This window comes from Mugil cephalus, chromosome 12 (assembly GCF_022458985.1).
Source record: "Mugil cephalus isolate CIBA_MC_2020 chromosome 12, CIBA_Mcephalus_1.1, whole genome shotgun sequence".
In the NCBI taxonomy this organism is placed as follows: Eukaryota; Metazoa; Chordata; class Actinopteri; order Mugiliformes; family Mugilidae; genus Mugil; species Mugil cephalus.
In genome coordinates, this window is record NC_061781.1 from 23784710 (window position 1) to 23807764 (window position 23055).

The window sequence follows — 23055 nt, forward strand, 5'->3', positions numbered from 1 at the left end:
GAGCTAGAAGTTATTTTTGCTTTTCTTCCATAAAAATGGATTTCTAACGAAAACTTTGTGTGAATTATCGAGGAAAAAACGGACAGAGCTGCAGTTAAGTTTCCATTTACTAGTAAAGTGAAAGAACTAAAGCAACACAGGATTATATAATGTCTCATTCTTTAAAAAGTCACGCACAAAGTTTATGGTTTTTAAGTTTCAGGATATGTTAAATTACAATAACAACTACTTTCACACTTAAAAATAACAGCACTGAAACCTGAAGATGCTGTTATGTCAGGAAATCCTCGCAACGAGTCTTTGCTTTTTTGGTGTTAAAATGCGAATAAAGAACACAGATTATCACAGGTTATGTCACGGCTCATAAAAAATAAACAAAAAAACGAAAAAAAAGTCGTAATCCTGCGGTTCTGAAAACCGGTTTCATGAAAAACAAACCTGAGATGGGAAAGCGTGGCTGGATGAAGCAGCTGAGAGGTGACAGGTGCTGCTTTGCAAGTGATGTTAATAACTCGCTGTTGCGGGAATAAGGCAACTTTCAGGTTTGTGGTCCAGCTGCAGCGTCGCTAAAGAAACTCTGACTTTTTTTTTTTTGTGTGTGCTGCAGTTCAAGGATCGAACACACATTTGTAAAAAAGACATAGAGGGAATTCCAGAGAATTAAAGATAAAGAGTTGTTGGACATTTTTGCAGCTTTGTTCACAAATGTTTGGGGGAAGAAGAAGAAGAGGAAAACAAGGAGGAGGAGGAGGAGGAGGAGGAGGAGGAAAGGAGTCAGGGCTATATAAAAAAAAATGAAAGGGTAATAGTACCTATAAAGCAGCATCAGCAGCAGGAGGACGGAGGGAGATGGAAAATGAGGTTGTTGAGGGCAGATCACTGCAGTGAGTCACCGCCTTCAGATAAGTCGCTGCGTTTTATGAATGGCACAGTCGTGACTCAGGGCTGCAGGAAGCTTCCGGGTGAAGTGGAAAAATATGGTGACATCAGAAAATATACGAGCAGACACACAGAACATTTTAAAAAAAAATCCTCCTCATGTCTAGTCATGAGCACTGACTTGATTTGAAAGCGCTGCTAAAGAGCAGCGCCTTCAGAAACACAAGGTCCAGGCTGTTATTACTCAATAAAAACCCTCTGGCAGGGGGGACGAGTGCTTTCCACTGGACTCACGTCAGGATTTAAAGCTCCCAGTGCTGAGCTGACGGATCTCCCCCCGCTAACCACATCCCCAGTGATGGAGACGGAAAACATCTCTGGTTAAAATCCACATCGAGGTGCCCACAAGACTAGAGTCAGGAATTCAGGGAGGTCAGAGATGGAAGGAAAACTCAACAGTGTCAGTGGTGAATCTAAAAGGTGAATATTATCAAACGCAGCCTGGAAAAGTTTTGGGTTATTTGTTTATTAATCCTGCAGAAAGTCTTAAAAGAACCATCATTAGCAAATGGACAATTGGACTCAACAATGATCCATATGAACATTAACATGGAATCAGTTCTCCTGGTTATAAATGGACCTGATATCAACGACGGGAAAATACACAATATATCAGCATTGGGGAAATTTTAAAAAATGTAAATGACATTTGTTTAACACTTCAGGTCATTATCAAGTATTCTGCTCCGATTAGTTTGATACAAAGAGATTTATTTGTGCCTCTCTTACCTTTTCCGTGCTCTTTTCCTTTCTTCTTCTTTTCCGTGCACATCCGTGTTATTCTCCAGCCGTGTGTCCAGTGTTTTGTCCTCTGCAAACAAATTACACGTTACATTCGGAAAAACAGTCCATTTTCCTAGTTATTAAACCGAGTTAATGTTGGGTGTTGGTTGCCAGGGGCAGCGGACGTCCATCGAGAAATTATCAACCATGGAATAACAATCAGAATCGAGGGTTCAGGGGAGTCGTGTTCTAGTTTTCTTTTTCTTTATCTTTGTCTCCACATCCTGCGTTTTCTGACACCTTAATGCCTCCACATCATCTCTCCACTGAACACAGAACACCTGACTACGCTGACATCAGTCAGGAATGGACCAATGAGCAAACATGGTGTGCACACAGTGCTCATGGGAGTTGTAGTGAAAACTACAATTAAAAAAAGCATATAAAATTCAGACAGTCAAAGTGGCTATTGGCATTTGACAGGTCGGTAGGTGTTAATGTCCTGGTTATGATAAATGTAGCTAAATAAGTCTAAATAAACTACGCTAACGCTGAGAGCTTTATGAGAAGCTTCTAACGACCATGTAAAGTCTAAATTTGATGGTTTCTCTTCATTCTTTCTTAGCATGTCTGTCCCATGTAGAGTAAACACCAGCCTGAGCTCCTCAGAGATGGATAAAAATAAACTTCTGGTGATAATGGGCTTAGAATGAATCACATCAACAGACTTAATCACATAATCTAATCTCTACGAAGATTGTGTGATTAGAAATAAGATTTTACGTAAAAAGAAAGTATCTGTTAAATAAATAGTGAGTTATACTTTAGAATGATCCCACAAAATGTGAAAACATAAAAATAAAGAAACACTGAATCTTGAAAAAGGTTTGGGGTCAAGTTTCTAAAGAAATGTGACAAAGTCTAGAACATATTCGTACATCATCATTGTGTACGTGTTGCATTGAACTACTACATTTTTGTTGAAGTTTAAAGTTAAAATAAACATTAGAAGAACCTTGAAGGAGGATTCAGTGCATTATTGAACCTAATGTTTTGGAAAAACGAGTGCAACTCTTTTGTTTTTACGTCTTTAACGTGAAGATTTAACCTGCTTTTAATATGAAGTTAAAAAAAATATATCATTTTAGTTGGTTTTAGGTTTTTAGTTGATAAAAAACTTCATTTCAAAACCAATTCCAATCAAACACCGGAGGCCAACGTTGCATTTCATACTCTTTATTCATTATTTCCTCTTCAAACACATTTTCCTGATGTACATTTCCATTCAAAAGGAAAAACTCAAGTGAGGTAAAAGTGCTGAAAAATGAAATAGTATAATGGTTGTAACCATCAAAGTCATTGTCACAATCACAAAGCTGACAAAAAAAGCTCTTTTTGCATTAACTATTTCAAAAATATATATATATATAGTGCGACAAATTTCATATATTTTCCCCCACACTCTTTTTTTTTTTGTTTGTTTTCAAACTTACCACAGGCATCCCTTCACACAAACACACACACACACACACACACGTAAACAAAAATCTGCTGCAAAAAAATAATATTCACAACTCTTCATATAATCACATTCCTCTGGTGTAAGACTTGTACTTTTTTTTTTTTTTTTTTTTAGACAAGCTGAACCACTAAATACCTAATCTGAAGATTCCTCTGCACCCCCCCTCTAGGAAAAGACACGTCTACAGGCGTCACTGAAGGAAAAAAACAAACGCTCAAACAGAGTGAGGCGACTAAAGGCGAGGTGAGAGTGTAACACTGACACGTTTACAGCAGAAAGAAAGAAAAGTAGGGGTCTGAAAATAATATTTAACACTTCATCCTCTTGATTTGTCCCCCCCCCCCACGACCCACATCACAAAGAGACCACAAATAAAGGGATCAAGCCTGAACTCTGACCTCTGATGGTAAAGGTAAATGTCATCAGTCGTCATTAAACCCCCCCACACACAATAACCGTGAACTCATGATCATGGGCGCAAAAAATAAATGAAAATAAAACTACAATTACCAACGAGAAAACGCAACAGTTTTGTTTCTGTGCATTTTCTTTGGCGTCGATCATAAACTGTTACGAGCGCCGCCAACAAGAAAACCCATGATCCAATTTATCGTTACCCAAAAAGGACACAAAGACAGATGTTTGTCCCCTGTGTTGTGGACTCTGGGGCTGGGAGGACTGGTGATAAACCTGGGAGGGGGCGTAGCCACCACACGAGTAATGATAAGGTTTCCCCCAGATAAAAAAAAAAAAAAAAACCTTCAGGGTGTAGTAGAGCTGAAATCTGCCTCCAACATCCACCTTCAAAACATCCAGTCTGGCTGAGAAGAGTCACGATTAATACAGAGTAGAAAAGGCACCAGATGAAGGTGAAGGAGGAGGAGGAGGCGGCGTCTCGATTAAACCAATTCATTGAACCAAAATAATATAAAAGGGAAAAAAAAAATAGCAAAAAACAGTCCTCAAAAACTCTTTATGTCCCTGAGAACCAGCTCAACTCCCGCCCACCGATTGACAGCGTAGCTTATTTACATTCCTCTCAGGTGGTTGGAGTAAAACAAGGCCTCTCTAAAGTGCTTCTGTTAGTATGGGGGGGTTTGGGGTGGTTGGGGTGGGGGGGGGTCTCTGCTGGGTGACACTCCAGCAGCTCTTCAGTGCACTTCAGGTATTGCTTTGGTTTGTATTTGGCCAGAAAAACTAATTCAAAAACTAATTCAAAAAAAAGGTAGACAAGAAAAGGTTGAGTTAGGTTTAAAAAAAAAAAAAAAAAAGCATTCGGGGAGGATGGAGAAAACATGTAGGAAAAGACAAAGGAGGAGACTGAAAGGAATGATGGGTTTTAAAGGAGTGGGAAACAAAATAAATAAAAAAAAACTAACTACTAAGGGGAAAAACAATAAAAAAATAAGAACTCAAATTTCAAAATCAAACCAAAATAATGTTTGTATTGTCCCATAAACTAGTTCCTAATGCAGTGATGGTGGTTTGGTATTAACACAGTTTAACCTTTGATCTGAACCGATCCCTCCTGATCACCATTAAAAAGCCTTTCTTAAAAAAAAAAAAAAAAAAAAAAGATTAATTCTCCAAAAAGACAACAGGCACTTGATTGCTTGAGTTGCTGGTAGTAAAGCACGCTTTGGTCCAGAGAAAGACGACGTGTAGCACCCTCGCTTGGTTGTTAAAAAAATACTATTGGCAGCTTGATTATAAAAAAAAGTGGAGCAGCCGAGGAAAAACAAACCCCCCCAGATGTGACGCGCAGAAGAAGAGGCTGAGCCGACCGTCCTCAGCTTCCTAATCGCCGCTGTGAAGCAGCCAGATAAGAGGCGTCTCCCGGTTATCTGCTACCAACACGAGACTCGAGCAGGAATCAGTCTTCAGAGAGCCGAGAGAGAGGCCAGCGTCCCCCGTCCCCCCCCCCAGAAAGGGAAGGGATGACAAGCAGAGCTTAGATCACCTCCCTGCAATGCCGCTCTGCAAGGGTTCAAATGAGCTGCTAATAATAGGTGTGGTTGGAAATAGAAACGTTCTGTAGGGGGGCTTCTCCGTCACCGATAAATCAAAGTCTGAAGAGGGGGAGTGGTGTCCCCCCCACGGAGGAGACATGATGTCTTTCTTCTCCATGACCACAAAAGGGGTTTTAAACGCTGTATGAATCCCAGCGTAACAGGAAGTGTAAGGTGGCGGGGGGGGCTCCTGAAGGTACCACCTCAACAGGATAATTATAGACAGTAAGATCCAGAGGAGGAGGAGGAGGAGGAGGAGGAGGAGGAGGAGGATCCCGTTCCAGAGCTGCCGTCGAGCCTGCAATGGTTGTAAAAGGGACAACCCTGCCGGCCGTCCCCATGTGCTGCTCCTTTTAAGGGAAGGGAAGTTGGCCTGTCAACTCCAGGACTCCTCGCCAGACACATTCCCCTCAGCAGGCCTGTGTCCTCCCCCCCCCTCCCCCCGCCAACAACAACGTGACATCTGGAGGTCACCAAGCGAGAGCCTGTTTGGAAGTGACTTAAAAAAGCAAAAGAGCCCAAATCCGTCTGACGACAGCGGGTTTTCCACTGAGGAGCACATGGCTGAGTAACCCGGGGTTTGGGAGTGGGAGGAGAGGGTCAGCTACACTTGAAATTCACAGTGGAAAAAAAAAAAAATAATAATAATAATAATAACACATGCTCTCTTCTTACATTGTTCGCAAATCACAGGCACTGCTGGCACATTGGGGACACGTGTACATGTGTCAAAATGAATTAAAACAAACTGACTCTTCCCAATAATTTCTCTCGTGACCAAAAGTTATTAGTGTAACTTTCTTCCCACCCAGTAAATGTTTTAACACCGGTGATCTGCTTTTTTTGGGGGCCTCCATCTTTCTATTTTAATACCCATTCCCTCTTAATACCAATTTTTCCATTATTTTCTGTTTTTTTGTTCTCACTTTTGACATTTTTTTAATTTTTTTTTTTTAAATTTAATTTTCCTAAATCAAGGAGAAAACCAAACTTAAGGCTATCGCTCTTCTTGCTTCCTCCCTTCAAAAAAAACAGCCTATACTCAAAGCACTGGAGGGGGTAAACCTGGAGGCTAAAGGCACAAAACACAACTCCATTAAGAATAAGGATGATAAACATGGAAACAACTAAACATGAGGAAAGAAATAATAAATCTAAATAACACTTAAAAATATCACTTTCTATTCAATGACCTCGACACGTCTGTAGATAAGGAATGAGAAAGGATTCCAAAAACAAAAAAAACAAAAGCAAAACACTTGTCCACTTAAATATAATTGTGCCTTGAGAGGAACATAGCATTTATTGCCTCCATATTCAATTTTTGGGGAGAAATTTCTTTTTATTTATTTCCTCTCTCTCTCTCGCTCGAAAAGCAGCGGCGGCGGCGGCGGCTGCAGCAGCGACGCCCTCCGTACGTCCTCCTGCGTGTATGTCCGTGTCAGTTACATGGCAGCCATGTTGGAATGTTCTGGTTGGCCACGTAGTAGTTGCTGAAGTTGTGGTCTCGGACATACGGCGCCGGCTGGTAGTAGCAGGTGACGCAGGACGCGTCCGGGATGGCGTTCTGCTCCGCCAGGACCCGGAAGGCCATGAGCGAGATGAGGTGGAGGGTCTGCCGGCGCTCGTGGCCCATGAGGCACACCGTGCTCTCGTTGACCACCCGCCGCAGGATCGTGAGGTACTCGTACTTGCTCTTCTCCTCGCCGATGAAGTGGCTCTGGAGGTAGGCCTCCACCTTGCGCTGCTGCTCGCCGATGTCGGGAAAGTCAATGAAAAAGCGCGAACACATGTACCGCTCCAGGCCCTTGAACTCCTCCTCGTTGGCCGGCCGAAAGTCCCGCACCAGCAGGTTGCAGTACTTCAGCAGGCCGCCGCCGCGGATCTCCTCGGGCCGCTTGGTGGCGATCAGCTTGTCCCTGAGGTGGCCGAGCGCCACGTTGAAGTCCCCGTACACGCTCTCGGCGCCGACGACGGGGTGAGAGGCCTGAGACAAGGACGCCTTCGGCCTGTCGTAGTGGGAGAGCATGGAGTCCAGGACGATCTGAAAGGAGTCCACGCTGAACTCAAACTGCCGACGTATCGAGTCCACAAACTTCAGCTCCACGTTGCGGCCGTTGTTGTTGGAGAGGGAGATGAGGCTCCAGCGGTCCTGCTCGGTGCTGACCTTCACCAGCTTTTGGACGTAAGCCTCCTTCAAAGTCATGGGTGTGATTTTCTCCTTGTTCACGCCCTCGGGGAGAAACTCCAGCAGGGTGCCCAGCACGACGTCCTTGATGAGCCTGAACTCCGCCTCGTGCGGCAGGTCCACCTTGAAGATGACGTCCAGGTCCTTGTAGCTCCAGCCGATGTCCTGCACCAGCACGTGGCTGGCGGTGGAGCCGTTCAGCCGCACGTCCTTCACCTTGATGCCGCTCAGCTCCAGGCGGGAGCGCACCCGCGCCACAATAGTCTTCAGCTGCACCTCTAACGTGGGGAAGTTGCCCCGCCCGTGGACGGGCACCACCTCGGTGAGGACCTCGTCCAGCCGGCTCACCTGCTCCCAGGTCAGGACACTCTGCGATTCCTCCTTGTTATCCATGACTCAAAAGTTCAGAACAACTAAGATGGCAGGACGGAAAAGAAAAAAAGGTTAGTTAACATACAATTTTAACAGATTTAATAATCTATTTAGTTATTAAGTATTGAGCTGTACAACAGCTCACCTTTCTGTAACAGATAAACTTCATGCCATCCATGTTAATGGACACTACTGCACCTGACCAACATCCCTATGTATATACTATATATTCTCCCGTCTCAATGTCTTGAACATTTGCTCATATGGCAAGTTTTTGCTTACAATATTTTCCATTTTATTTTACTTATTTATTACCTACACTACCAGTCAAAGGTGTGGACACACCTTGTCATTAAACTGAATGAGATTGTATCCAAACTTTTGACTGGTAGTGTATATTTTACTTACTAATCTTATTTTATCTTTCTTTTTTTAGACTTTGATACGCTTTAATGATCCACAAGGGGTGAAATTGCTTAGTCACAGTAGCTTAGTTGCACGTAAAAGTCCTCTTAAGAACCCTTTGCACTCTTAAGAACCACAATTAAAAAGTAAAATAAAAATGAAATAAGTCTAAAATTAAATTAAAATAAAAGTAATATCTATTAAAATAAAATACAGTGTAAGCAAAAATATAAATAAATCGATAAAAAACAGCGGTCAGCACGCGCACAGAAAGAATGTGGGAGCACACGAGACAACCTGCTCGCGCTCACACAGTACAATAAAAAAAAAGGGACAGAGCGCGTGAGGATTCTAGAACAGCTCACACCGCACGAGCCACGCTCTCGTTCCAGAACCGTTCAGAGGCAAACATCGAGATAGCTTTTAAAAAAAAGGGAAAAGTAAAGTGCGTCTAAAATAACTAAACCCGTTTAACGCATTAACGCCAATTATGTGATACAGCTGATAATTTGTTAATTTACACCACCCACCCACCCCCCATATAAATTAAAAAAAAAAAAAAAAAAAAACTACGACGACACTGCCCCCGCATTCCGTGCATTTAACTGTTAACAAACCGTTAAAACACGAACCGAACATTAAATAAATAATAAGAGTTGTAAGCGAGACACACGAAAAAAAAAATATAGAATAAAAATAATCTGCGTCTTACGTTTAAAATATATTAATATTATTAACTGCTGTCGAAGTTTTTTTTTAACGTTTAAAATATACCAACAATATACTAACTGGTGTCACGTTTTGTTTTTTTTGTTTTTTCGTATCGATAGCGTCCACGCTTTGGCAAACTTCAAACTTTAGCAACTGCGCAGCTTGAAAACAAAAAAAAAATTGCCTGATTAAAAACAAACAAACACACGCAAAAAAGAAACATGAACAAAAAGCTGTACATACATTACCAAACGAGTGCTGGTGGCAGCATTCAAAGAGTAAAAAGAAGAGATGTTAGGTTGTCCTCACACATAATCCACTGGCCGAGACAGAGAGACACTGGAGCACCATAAAAGTCAGCGTTTAAACCACACTCCTCCCTGAACGCACGCCAGTTTTAAAGCCGAAGTACGACCCACCGAGACGCGTACTCAGCCGTGGCACGACACAGTCCCCCGCTTCGTCTCTGCGTGGCGAGCGTTTTACAGTTTCACGGCGCGGTATAATCCAAATAGACCTGTATATTTAAAACAAAACATTTTTTTTTCTACGACTCTACGCAAACGAGCAACTTTCACTGTGGTTGTAAAAGAATATATATATATATAAATCGTCCAGTTTGAGTGTATGTGAATGCGCCGAGCGAAGCCTCTGATTGGCCGGCGAGGTTTTTGCGTTGCCAAGTAACCAGGAGCATCTCCAGGCAGCCGGCACTCTTTGAGGCCGACTGCGCATGCGCCATCGACATTCAAACGAAGCTGTTATGTTGATGTTACACCTGGTTTAAAAATCAATCAATCAGTCGGTAAATTAATCAATCGATCGTTTTATTTGTATAGTACGTTTCATATAAAAAAGTTTATATTTCATATTATTTTATTGAACTTTTTTTTCTCAGTTATACATCGCTGCCTATCTTATCTTTGCTTAAACCTCCCACTCCTCCCCTAACACCAACTCACAATTCAGTAATCAGTAATCTGTGAAGCATTGCAAATAAGAACAGTAGTCATCCCTCAGCAAACATAAAGTAAATCTGTCAGTAGATTAAAAAAAAAACTCCAAATGAACTCCAAACTCCACATGAGTAGAAATAACACATAAGAGCACAAAGTGAAAAAGAAAAAAAAACCTGACAAAAAATAATAAAAGTAATAAAAATGCAAAGGCAAACAAGAGAGAAAGTGATAAAATTACTTTAATAACAATAAAATGCCACTTTCCTTAACAGCAAAAAAACATTTTTTTAAAAAATAATATGAATATTGAAGTGTGTTTAACAGGGGGAATAAGATACAACCCATCTGTTCATGGTTGCGCATCTGCTAGACAGAAGACAATGCAACTGGGATGACTTAGATTTCTGTGGAAGAAAGTCACTTCACTGGAACACACACACAAAAATCCCACTGTAAACCCATCACTGCCGCACACACACACACACAAATGCACAGTTGGGCAAACTGCAGTAGGGCTAGAGTAACAGCATTTTTCATTGGAAAGATGATCCTATTCTGGAGAACAAATATCAGCACTCTGGAGAATATACAGAGGAAAATAGAACAATATGAATAATTTTGTGGAATGGGAATTAAAATTGCAAAAAAAAAAAAAAGTAAAATAATATAATATAATTGCTAAGATTATAAAATGAACGTGAACATTAGCAACAACATAAAAATTTGCAAAAACAAAAACAGGAATTAACAGCTATTTCTGATCTATATTTAAAACCAGATATGACCTTATGAGTTGAGAGGTGAGTAGAGTTGTAGTCACAAGGAGCAGATTTCTCTTGCGATTCACTTCCTTTACAAAAAAAAAAGAAAAAAAAAATGTCCTTCATCATTTTTCTCTTGGTGATGAGGAAACCAGGAGTTACAGTGAAACCTCCAGTGGAGAGCGTGAAGCCTGAGCTGTGTGGTGAGAAAACTCGTAGATGAGAAGGGGGATTCCTTGTTTCTGCATGTCATTTTGACCCCGTCATTAAATGGAAATCTGCAGAAAACATTTCTATCCTGTCATTGCAAATCAAACAGGAAACACCTACAAGTTCTGGGGTAAAGTTTAGAGCATCAGCTGGTGATGCAGAATGCTAAATGCAGATTAAATTAGTGGATTTTTCCACTCTGATCCAGGTCTAAATGTTGTATGTAAATTAATAAAACTCCATTGAAGGTTAGCTGAAACCATTTTCTGACTAGCACATATCAAAAATCCATATATCCTTAACATCCTTATATTATTTTTCTACACTTTCTCCACCTTTTCTGTGATTTCAGTGGGTTTCTGTTTCTTGTCCGCCTCAGACCAGATGTTTTGTTAAAAAAAAACGGCCTCCCGGTGTTTGGTGAGCTGTCTGGATCTATTCTGACCTTTGACCTCTGAACCAGAGACCTGAGTGGGATGGTCGCGTGGGCGCGTTAAGAGTTGGATCAGAGCCGTGTATTAGAGAGAGTCTGGCCAACTCAAACCATGGGCGCCATGTTTGCTACATCAGAGGGAAGATGTGACCCTATGGGGCGGACGTCATGTGTTGAAGTAAATGTCTTATTTTCGCCATTAACAGGCCGATAGACGTTGGTAATAACATTTAGGCTGTTAAGTTTTGGTTGTTCCACTGTTAAGTGATGGTTGTAGTTGTATCAACTGGATACACCACATGAAATATTCCCAAATGGTCCCACACTGACTAATATTCCCCAGTGGTCACTGCTGGTATTGCAGCACAAATGTTCCCCACATGTCACCCAGTATCAGGTGTGTGGTTGCCCCATCATACAGTAAACCACGAGTTTCTCCAACCAACACAACCACAAATATTGTCCAACGCACGTAAACGCTTTGAAGTTTAAGGAAATTAACTGGTGCACTGCACAGTCGAAACAGCAGTTAGTAATTAAGAGAAGTTTTTACCACAACAATGTATCTCTGAAATTTAGTTCTTACTCATTTGGATTACTGTTCAGTAGTATAGTCAAGTGTGTCAAATAAAGTCAGAGTCGCACGACTCGCCCTGAAGAGCTAACATCATCAGAATGCACCTAACCTCAGGTGGGTCATTGGTGAAAGGTAAAAGGATCAGAGCTTCAGGAGTGTGATTTAAAGTCACAAAGTTGTCATTTCAATGAGAAGATAAACTAAGAACAACACGTGCAAACTTTCAGACATTCGATCCCTGTCCTGTGTCTCCTTTCGGACTCACATTTTGCGGGATGCTGGGACAAAGTTTAGGGGATTTATTTTATAAGTAGACGGACGACATCTTCCAATCAGAGAGATCAGCCACAACATTATGACCAAATGACAAAAGAAGTAAATAACATTTAAACCATATTGTGACAATTCACCGTTCTGAAGGGTAGATTTTCATTCATGTGGATGTTACCTGGACTTGTAGCACCCACCTAGACTAGACTAGACCAGACCAGACCAGATCAGACCAGACCAGACCAGACTAGACTAGACTAGACTAGACCAGACCAGACCAGACCAGACCAGACACCCCATAGCAATGATAGCAGCAGCTATTCTCTAAGTACTTGGCTGATTTCAGACTCTCCACTACCTTCCTTCCTTCCTTCCTTCCTTCCTTCCTTCCCTCCTTCCTTCCTTCCTTCCTTCCTTCCTTCCTTCCTTCCTTCCTTCCTTCCTACCTACCTACTTACCTACCTACCTGGCTAGCTAGCTACCTTTCCTCCTTCCTTTCCACCTACCTACCTACCTATCTACCTGGCTAGCTAGCTACCTTTCCTCCTTCCTTTCCACCTACCTACCTACCTACCTACCTACCTAATGGCTAGATAGCTACCTTCCTTCCTTCCTGTCCACCTACCTACCTACCTGGCTAGCTAGCTACCTTCCTTCCTTTCCTTGCTTTCCACCTACCTACCTACCTACCTAGCTAGCTACCTTATGAAGGGAAGCATTTCATTCATGTGGATGTTACCTGGACTTGTAGCACCCACCTGGACCAGACCAGACCAGACCAGACCAGATCAGACCAGACCAGACCAGACTAGACTAGACCAGACCAGACCAGACCAGACCAGACCAGACCAGACTAGACTAGACCAGACCAGACCAGACCAGACCAGATCAGACCAGACCAGACTAAACTAGACTAGACCAGACCAGACCAGACCAGATCAGACCAGACCAGACTAGACTAGACTAGACCAGACCAGACCAGACCAGACCAGACCAGACCAGACACCCCAGAGCAATGATAGCAGCAGCTATTCTCTAAGTACTTGGCTGATTTCAGACTCTCAACTTCCTTCCTTCCTTCCTTCCTTCCTTCCTTCCTTCCTTCCTTCCTTCCTTCCTTCCTTCCTTCCTTCCTTCCTTCCTACTTACCTACCTACCTACCTACCTGGCTAGCTAGCTACCTTTCCTCCTTCCTTTCCACCTACCTACCCACCTACCTACCTACCTACCTACCTACCTACCTACCTACCTACCTAATGGCTACATAGCTACCTTCCTTCCTTCCTGTCCACCTACCTACCTGGCTAGCTAGCTACCTTCCTTCCTTTCCTTGCTTTCCACCTACCTACCTATCTAGCTAGCTACCTTATGAAGGGAAGCATTTCATTCATGTGGATGTTACCTGGACTTGTAGCACCCACCTGGACCAGACCAGACCAGACCAGATCAGACCAGACCAGACTAGACTAGACCAGACCAGACCAGACTAGACTAGACCAGACCAGACCAGACCAGACCAGACCAGACCAGACACCCCATAGCAATGATAGCAGCAGCTATTCCCAGCAGGATGCAGCCTGACACACACACAAAAACCCTTTAGGAACAACTCAAGAAGAAAAACATGAAGATGTTGACCTGGCCTCCAAATTAACTCGATCCCAAACTGATCAAGAGTCTGTGGGATGATCCACAGAGGGAGGCCCCTCCCCTCAAAGACCCCCACCAACACCAGACACCACAGAACAGCCCCAGACTGACCCTGATTAGTGTAAATTATGCAGCCATGACTAAAACATTCTTTTTTTTCTACTATCTATTCTTAATTCTCTAAGTACTTGGCTGATTTCAGACTCTCCACTACAGTTTGGAAAGTGGCTGCGGGTATTTCCCTCAACTGAGTCATAAGAACATTAACAGTGATGCTACATGAAAACTTCTGGATCACATTCAATTCAAGAAATACTGAATGGGGTTAAGGTCCAGTCAATATATTCCACTCACACACATGTTTTCCTCACGGAGTTGGCTTCGAGCACAGAGGAGCTGTCATATCAGAATAGGAAAAAGTATGATCCAAGCTGTTGAGCAAAGTTTGAAGCTGATAACTTAGTAAAACACTGTGTAATAGTGTGTGATTTGGAAAGATTTTCCTCACGGAGCTTTGAAACAGTCTGCACGCTCACACAACGCTGGATTATTTATGGCAGGGACACTCTAGTCTGAGCTCAGTGTGCTTGTTAGACATGGATCATGTAGCTTTATCGCATACGTTAAATCCATTTTGTTTAACTGCAGGAGGCCTGAACCAAACCATAAGCACGCTGAAAGTAAACAAAGGTATGTGGACGGCCCCGGCTGCAGCAGAGACATTTCCATTTTAGGTATTAAATCTTAATCCTTGCAAAGCAGAAAGTAAAAATAAAATAATAATGATAAAAAAAGATCGTTCGACCGGAAAGTCTGTAGAAAATATGACTGTAAATCTACTGTAACGGTTAAAGAGCATAAGGATGAGGTTATTATTTTAATGGCTTCAACAGTTTGTATAAGTTTCTCATGTCAGGAAGATTCATAGCAGCAAGAGTTCAGTGTAACATACAACAATTTAGGTTTTACACCTATCCGCCATAACATTATGACCTATCAGCCATAACATTATGGCCAATATTGAGTAGGTCTCCCTCGTGCCTGAGGGGAGGGGCCTCTGTGGATCATCCCACAGATACTTGATCAGTTTGGGATCGAGTGAATTTGGAGGCCAGGTCGACACTTTGTGCTGTTTTTCATGTTTTTGAGTTGTTCTTAAAGTGTTTTTGTGTCAATGAGTGTCATTGCTATGAGGTGGTGGGGGTGTCTGGTCTGGTCTGGTCTGGTCTGGTCTGGTCTAGGTGGGGGCTACATGTTTAAGTAACATCCACATGAATGAATGCCAGGTCCAAAAGTTTCCCAGATGAATTTTGAATTGTCAAAAGATGGTCAGTCACTTCTCCTGTCAGTGGTCATAATGTTGTGGCTGATGGGGGTATTCCTGATCACTATAAAGATCTCGGTTGTAATGAAGGTTAATCCTGAGGCAGAATCCTTTTTTCTTTGTAAAGATGTTGCTGCTGTTGCTACACGAGGCTGGTGACCTCAAGTGGTGGCCCAGGATTCACTTTTCATTTTGATGCTCAGTCGTTGCTCTGCATGAGGAGCATCCAACGGCTCAAAAAGCTCATTAAGAGTTAGTCGTGATATCATTTTATTTATTTTTATTCATTTTAGTAACTGTACTTGTCTTAAGATTTAGGCCTATAACTAGTTTTTAATGTTAACTTATTTATTTATTTTTCTCTCTGTTGTTGTGTTCGTGTCTCCAGGTTTTATCTGTATGAGCAGACCCATGATTTACTTTCCCTCCTTCCCATCTAATCCAACCACCTTCCTTCCTTCCTTCCTTCCTTCCTTCCTTCCTTCCTTCCTTCCTTCCTTCCTTCCTTCCTTTCCACCTACCTGCCTACCTACCTACCTACCTACCTACCTACCTACCTACCTACCTACCTACCTACCTGCCTACCTACCTACCTACCTACCTACCTACCTACCTACCTGGCTAGCTAGCTACTTTCCTTCCTTCCTTTCAACTTACCTACCTACCTACCTACCTGGCTAGCTAGCTACCTTCCTTCCTTCCTTTTCACCGACCCACCTACCTACCTACCTACCTACCTACCTGGCTAGCTAGTTTCCTTCCTTCCTTCCTTTCTTCCTTCCTTCCTTCCTTCCTTCCTTCCTTCCTTCCTTCCTTCCTTCCTTCCTTCCTACCTATCTACCTACCTGGCTAGCTAGTTACTTTCCTTCCTTCCTTTCCACCTACCTACCAGGCTAGCTAGCTACCTTCCTTCCTTTGCACCTAATATCTACTTACCTACCGGCCTACCTACCTACCTACCTACCTGGCTAGCTAGCTACCTTCTTTCCTTCCTTTCAACTTACCTACCTACCTGGCTAGCTAGCTACCTTCCTTCCTTCTTTTTCACCGACCTACCTACCTACCTACCTACATACATACCTACCTACCTACCTACCTGGCTAGCTAGCTACCTTCCTTCCTTCTTTTCCACCTACCTACCTTCCTACCTACCTACATACATACCTACCTACCTACCTACCTGGCTAGCTAACTACCTTCCTTCCTTCCTTTCCACCTACCTACCTACCTACCTACCTACCTACCTACCTACCATACTTTTATTACTTTATGTGGCTGTTGTTATTATAAAAGCTGGATACTCATATTAACCCCATGTTACTACGAGGCCCCTCCCTCCTCGTCCCTGCGTGTCCTGGCTGTTTGTTATTTTGTCTGTTTGTGTCGAGCCATCTGCCTCCTGACTATGAACATATCCAGCATCAATGGAGCTAATGGGGCCTCAGTGTTATCGCTGGTGGTTATTGAACAGGAGCAGGGTGGGGAGGTGTGTAGGTGTTACCTGCTTCTCTTTAACGCCTCCTGAGGAGTGAGTCAGTGTGTGCTCGGCATTAAACACACAACCTGGATTGATTTGCATGTATCTCGATGCACGTGTTTACCCGTGCAGGCAAACAGGTCGACAAACATCATAGCGCCATTAAAGCTTCCACTGCATCCACTGACGAGAACACACGATTAATATTTGCAGAATGACTCAGTGGGGCAGTTAAAAGGCCCCTGACATCACTCGGCCGTCCAGTCTTTAGGCTCATTGTTTGGTACACATTGATCGAACTTCAATCTTAAGGTCAGATTCTGCCCCGTGAATGTGTTTGTCCTGGTCACGATGTTCCAGTCTGCACATGAACGGAGAAAATTTCCACTTCAGCCTTCACTCCAGAAGATGATGATTTATTCCCCCCTACGGAGTCACTTCCCCAGATAAATAAAATATGTTGCGTGCAAAAGAATAAAAAGACATTTTAGGGCCTAAGAAAACTGTGGAGCGAGGGATTGAAACTGACTGTAATCTGGAATTTATTAGAATGGTCTGAAAAGAGGAGGAAATGTCTTGGCTGTCCAAAGATCTAGCTTCAGCGTCTGTCTATAAGAGATATAGAGTTTTCTACCGAAACTACAACAACCCAGAAAACGAGAGTATTTTTTCCCCACACGTGATAAAAACAATAGGGGAAAACATGGAGGCAGCAAAACATTGTTTTTGCATATTAATTTAAATTTTAAATTTAATATATATATATTTATTTCCACCCACTTCTTTTCAGGTATGTACATTAAATTGTAATTTTTTCAAATATTTATTTTGCATTTTGCTACATTATTTACTACAACTGTGCTTTAATTTAGATATATCGCCATGTCTATTATTTCTTGATTAATCCCATTCATTTAATATAATTTAATTATTTATTTTTAATAAATATTTTTAATAATGTAATTATTTATTATTTGATTATTTAACAATTTATTAATTTTGTTTACTTTTTTTTTATGTGCAACTGCGCTACTGTGACCTAACACTTTATCTTGGAGTATCAGTGAAGTCTATATAAGTCTAAACAAACCAGGACCAGGCGTCGACATTGAAAGCACGTTAGTCATTGTTAGTCATCCTCTTCTACTAAATGAATTCAGTGTTGTCAGCAAAACTGGAAAAACAACTGTTCTAATATAATGGTATAATTCAGAATTCATTGGTGTGATCGGCCCAGATTCATCATTCATCTAAACAAGGACAATAAAAAAACAAATGCACACGTATAATATTTCAGTTTACTGTTTATTTCATGTCTACTTTCAGGATCTGTGTGAAAATCTAGGGGTGTTTTTTAGTCGTTTTTATACAGAAATGTAGAGCATTTCCTTCCAAGTGAACCGTTAAACTGGGATCTCTAATGAGACTGAACGAAATCTCCAGAGAATAAATTCAGCTTGAAATGTGGATCTTGATTCGGTGTAACGTTACCAGTGTTTAAGAAGAGGAGTCTGTCTGTGTTTACTTCAGCTACTCCCAAACTATCAGTTTTTCCAATAACCAGAGTGAGTGTCTGGACAGCAGAGGCAGATGTTCGAGCTCTCCATTCATTCCTCTATTTTTAGAATCAGGAGCACAATGGAAACAGGTTGCTCATTAGGATTTTTACTACCAATCATCAAAGAATCTCAACAAGGGGAAACTCTGAATATCAGGTAAAAAGAAATTCTCAAGGTTTACGTTGAGATTCTGGTCATTGACACAGGCTTTACATCACTTTAAAGGCCCAAACACAACAAAATGACATTAAAGAACTAACAGCAATGAAAGGCCAACTGTGTCTGGGCCAAAAAAGTTGAAGTCACCAAAAAAGACCAGCTGGGAACGTGGGAAATAACTCTCCATACCAGCAGGTGGCAGTAGTCTGTATTCACCATTCAAAAGGAGAAACAGGAAGAGCTGTTATTAGCGAGGAAGCTAGGATGATGCGATGAATCTGATTCTACAGTTTTCCTCAAAGGCCTTCGGTGCCTTTGTGGAACGTCATAAAATGTTGAGATTTAAAAAGGAGGAAGACAAAATTCATAAGTTCAGGTGAGATGAAGATGGAAAATCAGAATGAGAAAACCCTCTAAGCTTCGTTTCTCTTGGAACGGGCTCGTTCTCGATGCTGATCAGCCAATCAGAGCCGAAGTCTGTGAGTCTGAAAGCTGAAAGGTTTCGCTGAACGCAGCCTCATTAGTGGCAACTACGTGGGACTTTAGCTGAACCAAAGATTTATTTAACTGTATACAGTCGTGGAATAAATATTTATTACGCTGGTGGTGACTTGTTGCAGAAGAATGTCCTCCTGTCAACGTTGACGCCAAACAACACAACCTGCAGAATCACCACAATGAAATAAAAACTCTATTTCTTCATATCTGTCTGATCCAGGATTAAAGAAAACCTTCTGTTTCCCCGATTCTTACGATATCTGAACATACTGAGGCTGTAAACTGCTGTAAGGGCAAATAAATCTAGGAGCCGGAGGCCAAAAATCTTGAGTTGAGTTGAAATGAAACACAAAGACGACTTTGAAGCAAAAAAAAAAAAAAGAGCATAGAAAGAAGAAAATGGAAAAAGAAGTTTGAAAGGCCTTTTTTTAATCAGATTAACAGAGAGTCTAGTTTCAGGTCAAACAAAGGATTATACAGAGATTATATAATTAGCATTGTTATACAACTCTGTCCAAAGTTGAAGGTGAGGAGAGCACAGAACAGAATTAATGATACAATCAGTAGTATTTTTCTATCAGGTTGTTAATGCCTGGAGGAGGATGGTTTGGATTTGCTGATGTCTACCAGATGTCAGTAGCTACAGAAACTTCCTGCAGAGGAAATGCTGAGGTTGTTGTGCAGCAGGTTTCAAATGATTGATGTGTTTGTGGTTGTGCTGTGACGAGTGCGTCACACAAGCTGCAGAGCATGTGTGGTGTTGTGACCGCGGGCTGGTTTCTCTTCACAGGGCAGGAAGCTGCGTTCACAAGATGTACAACAACGTAAAACCCTCAAACACATAGAGTCATCTGAAGACGATGTAAAGACCCAAGAGGAAATGGATCAAAGTTATTTCACGCAGCAGGAAGTGAGGCAGAAATGTTTCTACTGAGTTGTCATGTCGTCATCACCGCTCAGCAGCTTTCACAGGTAGCAAACATTTCTTCGTCAGAAACATCTCACCACCAGGAAGAAGAAGAAAAAGAAGAAGAAGAAGAAGAAGAACCAGGAGAGAATACGGAAGCCCTTAGCGGTCATGTGTTTGCATATTATTTCCTGTGTTTTCCCATGATAATTCATTTCCTCTGTTTCCTTGGGACTTTAATATATTTAATATTTAGTGCTGTCATACGTGACCTACCACACTGACTGATGATGCCCTTAACACTAATAATGTAGTGATAACAAAAATAATAACCTAATGTAGCAGGTCTACTGTAAGGTGAGATGTTTGTTTTGTGTTTTAATGTTTGCTAGAGCGAGATTAAAAAAAACTTGAAAATACAAAGGAAATTAATACATTTAAAAAAAATAATAAATTAGGAAAATGAAGGAAACACTGTGAATGCATGAATGCTTAGAACATGACAAAGAAGAAGATCTCAATCCAGTATTTCATCTTTGGGATGTGGTGGAACGGGAGATTCTCATCATAGATGAGGAATGTTTCCAACACCTTGTTGAAAGTATGACACCAAGAATTAAGTCAGCTCTGAAGGTAAAAGGGGGTCCAACCTTTTATTAGCAAAGTGTACCTGATAAAATGGCCGGTGAGTGTATGGTGAAACCCTACATAGGGAGCAAAGGATAGTGAGTGAGGGAATTCAGACACAGAACAGGAGAAGAAGAAGAATAAGAAGAAGAAGAAGAAGAAGAAGAAGAAGAAGAAGAAGAAGAAGAAGAAGAAGGCGACTGTCCTGTTTCCCTGTCGTTAATCCCTCATGGAGAAATTCTTTCTCTGCATTAAACTCATTCATTCATTCAACAAAAACCAGTTCACTGACTAAAATGATAAAACACAACATCCCTCCTGTCCAACTAAAGGAAACAACTCATTAACATGAGCTACATATAGACGACCACCGTCTTTAAACAGGTCCTTGAAGGAGAAGAAGAAGAAGAAGAAGAAGAAGAAGAAGAAGGAGGAGGAGGAGGAGGAGGGGAAGAAGAGAAGTCATGCTGCGGTAATGACTGACTGTAAAGTTATCAGGGAGGGCTGTATGTTCCAGTTCACAGTGATCTCTGCAGCTGGAAGCATCTGTTCACTTTCCCTCCGTGTCAGATAAAACACACACGGGACGGTGACCTCGACTTTAGCCCGTCCACACTTTCCGTCCAACAGGTGACACGTTTCTTTCTTCCTCTCAGACACGGAACATGATCTGTGGACAGTGACCTGAAGGACTCGCTCCGCCTGGAACTGGTTGTGACACGTTAAGAGTCGGGTTTCAACGAGACCGGAGCTGCAGCTCTTTAACACAAAAACACCGAAGATTAATCTGGTCCCTGTAGAGACACGGTTCCTTCTTCTAGCTTTTGATTTGTGCATTTGTCTGGAGGTCTATTTTTGTCTTAATTGTAATTGAGATTTAGATTTACACTGATCAGGCGTAACATTATGACCACTTTCCTAACATTGTGTAGGTCTCCCTTGGGCCTCCAGAACAGCTGTGGCTCATCAGAAATGTTTTTGTGTCTGTTGCCATCAAGGAGAGTCATTGCTATGGGGTGGGGGGGCCTGGTCTGGGGTAGGTGGGTGCTACATGTATAAGCAGCATGGTGAATACCAGGTCCAAAAGTTTCCCAGCAGAACACTGAATGGTTTAAATGTTATTTACTTCTCATGTCAGTGGTCATAATGTTTTGGCTGATTGGTGATCTTGGCCATTGACGCTTTCTGTTATTTTACCTGGTTTTCAAACCACATCCTAGTTGTGGTTATAAAACAAAAAGAAGAAATGGGATTTTAAATCCAGATTCACGTCCAAATTTAAGGGTAATGCTGCAGGAATTAAACCCATTTTTACACAAGGTCTTTTATTTTTGTTGGCTTAAAAGTGTTTGTGTATAATTATTTTAATTTGACCAATCGTCAATAAAACCTAAATTTTAAATACTTAGCGAGTTCCTTTGCAGCCAGTGACTGGAACACATCACCATCACCCAACTATTAGATTCCTTCTTTGTGAGTCTTTGCCAGCTGCAGCTGTCGACTGTCAAACAAAAGTTACACCAACCCAACTATAAATCTTTTTTATTTTAATTTAATGAGTTAAAACTGTATCTGCGACGTGAAACTGTTCAAATTCTAGAGTGAAATGGTTTGCGCTACAAAAACGGCATCACTAGAAATAAGCACAAATATTCTTAAATTCAATCAAATCATCTTGTGTTAAGAAAAAACAATCTGCCAATGAGTTAAGCTCGTTTTACTTGACAAAAACTCTTTAATTCTGCAAAATATAATACAAGGATTTTTTGAAGTTCCTTTTATTGCTTGTTTTATGGTTTCTAAACATCATCCACGCTGACGAAAGCCAGGTCCAAAAGTTTCCCAGCAGTATTGTGACGAGATGGTTTGAATGTCATTTACTTTTCCTGTCAGTGGTCATAATGTTATGCAAACGTGAGCTATAAATAAGTCTGAGGGCAAAGCAGGCGTCACATTAAACCTTCAGTTTTCAAATTTTAAGATAAATCCCTGATTCTTTCCTAACGTCTGCATCAGGGCTGTTTTCTGTCACATCTTTGCGACATGCGTCGGTGTAGAACTGATCTGATGTTTGTCTCTTTGGTTTCGTTTTCCACAGGCAAGATATCTCCAAGCAGAAACAATATGTCCTGGCAGAACAAACACTGGACTTCCGTAGAAGTCGGTTTGCAGCGAGAGACGTGAGAGGGCGACATGTCAGGGCAAATATTTGCCTTCGTTACTGAGGAAGTTCAACTCGACTGTGGGCACCAAGAGTCATTTATAGACCTCAAAACAAACTGCTGAGTGGCTCTGCAGGTTTATGGCAGCCCTCCGTGGGAAAGGACACAACACATGTAAACTGAGTGCTGTTTATGGCCGGGGCCGACCGCCGTCTTACACATTTCACCACATGCTCTGTTCGTAACTGTTGAGGTCGAAGCAAAAAAAAAAAGGGGAAGAGGAAACAGCGCTCCTTTCTATTTTCCAGTTCCACCGCTCGCTCTGATTCCCCAGCTGGGATTATTCAGTATCATCTGCTCCATTGTCTCATTTCACACTTTCAGTTTTGAAAACATCATCACCATGAGCTCATTACGATGAGTAGAGGGGAATTAAGTCTGAAATCGGGTAAATGAGACTGAACCGAGTGCTAAATGCTAACGCTAATAACTGTCCTCCTGCTTAGTTAGCATGTTAGCTCAATCATTTACTATATTCAGGGGAACACGAATGTCTGTGGCAACATTTCTGTCCATAAATTCAACAGCTGTTAAAGTATTTCAGTGGAACTGC

At 41.7% G+C, this 23055-nt stretch overlaps 1 protein-coding gene across 2 annotated transcripts; it reads right to left on the minus strand.

The window, feature by feature from the left end:
* Window positions 1-2882: 2882 nt before the first annotated feature.
* tent5c (terminal nucleotidyltransferase 5C) lies at window positions 2883-9474 on the minus strand. Of its 2 annotated transcripts, none has more exons than XM_047601745.1 (2): window positions 9118-9474; window positions 2883-7794 (listed from the first exon to the last, which is right to left on the minus strand). In XM_047601745.1, the coding sequence occupies exon 2, from the start codon at window positions 7772-7774 to the stop codon at window positions 6635-6637; it is 1140 nt and encodes a 379-aa protein (XP_047457701.1). In that variant the 5' UTR covers window positions 7775-7794; window positions 9118-9474; the 3' UTR covers window positions 2883-6634. The 2 variants fall into 2 exon arrangements, with proteins under 2 accessions (XP_047457701.1, XP_047457700.1); XM_047601744.1 differs by having other exon boundaries at window positions 9113-9474.
* Window positions 9475-23055: the final 13581 nt, after the last annotated feature.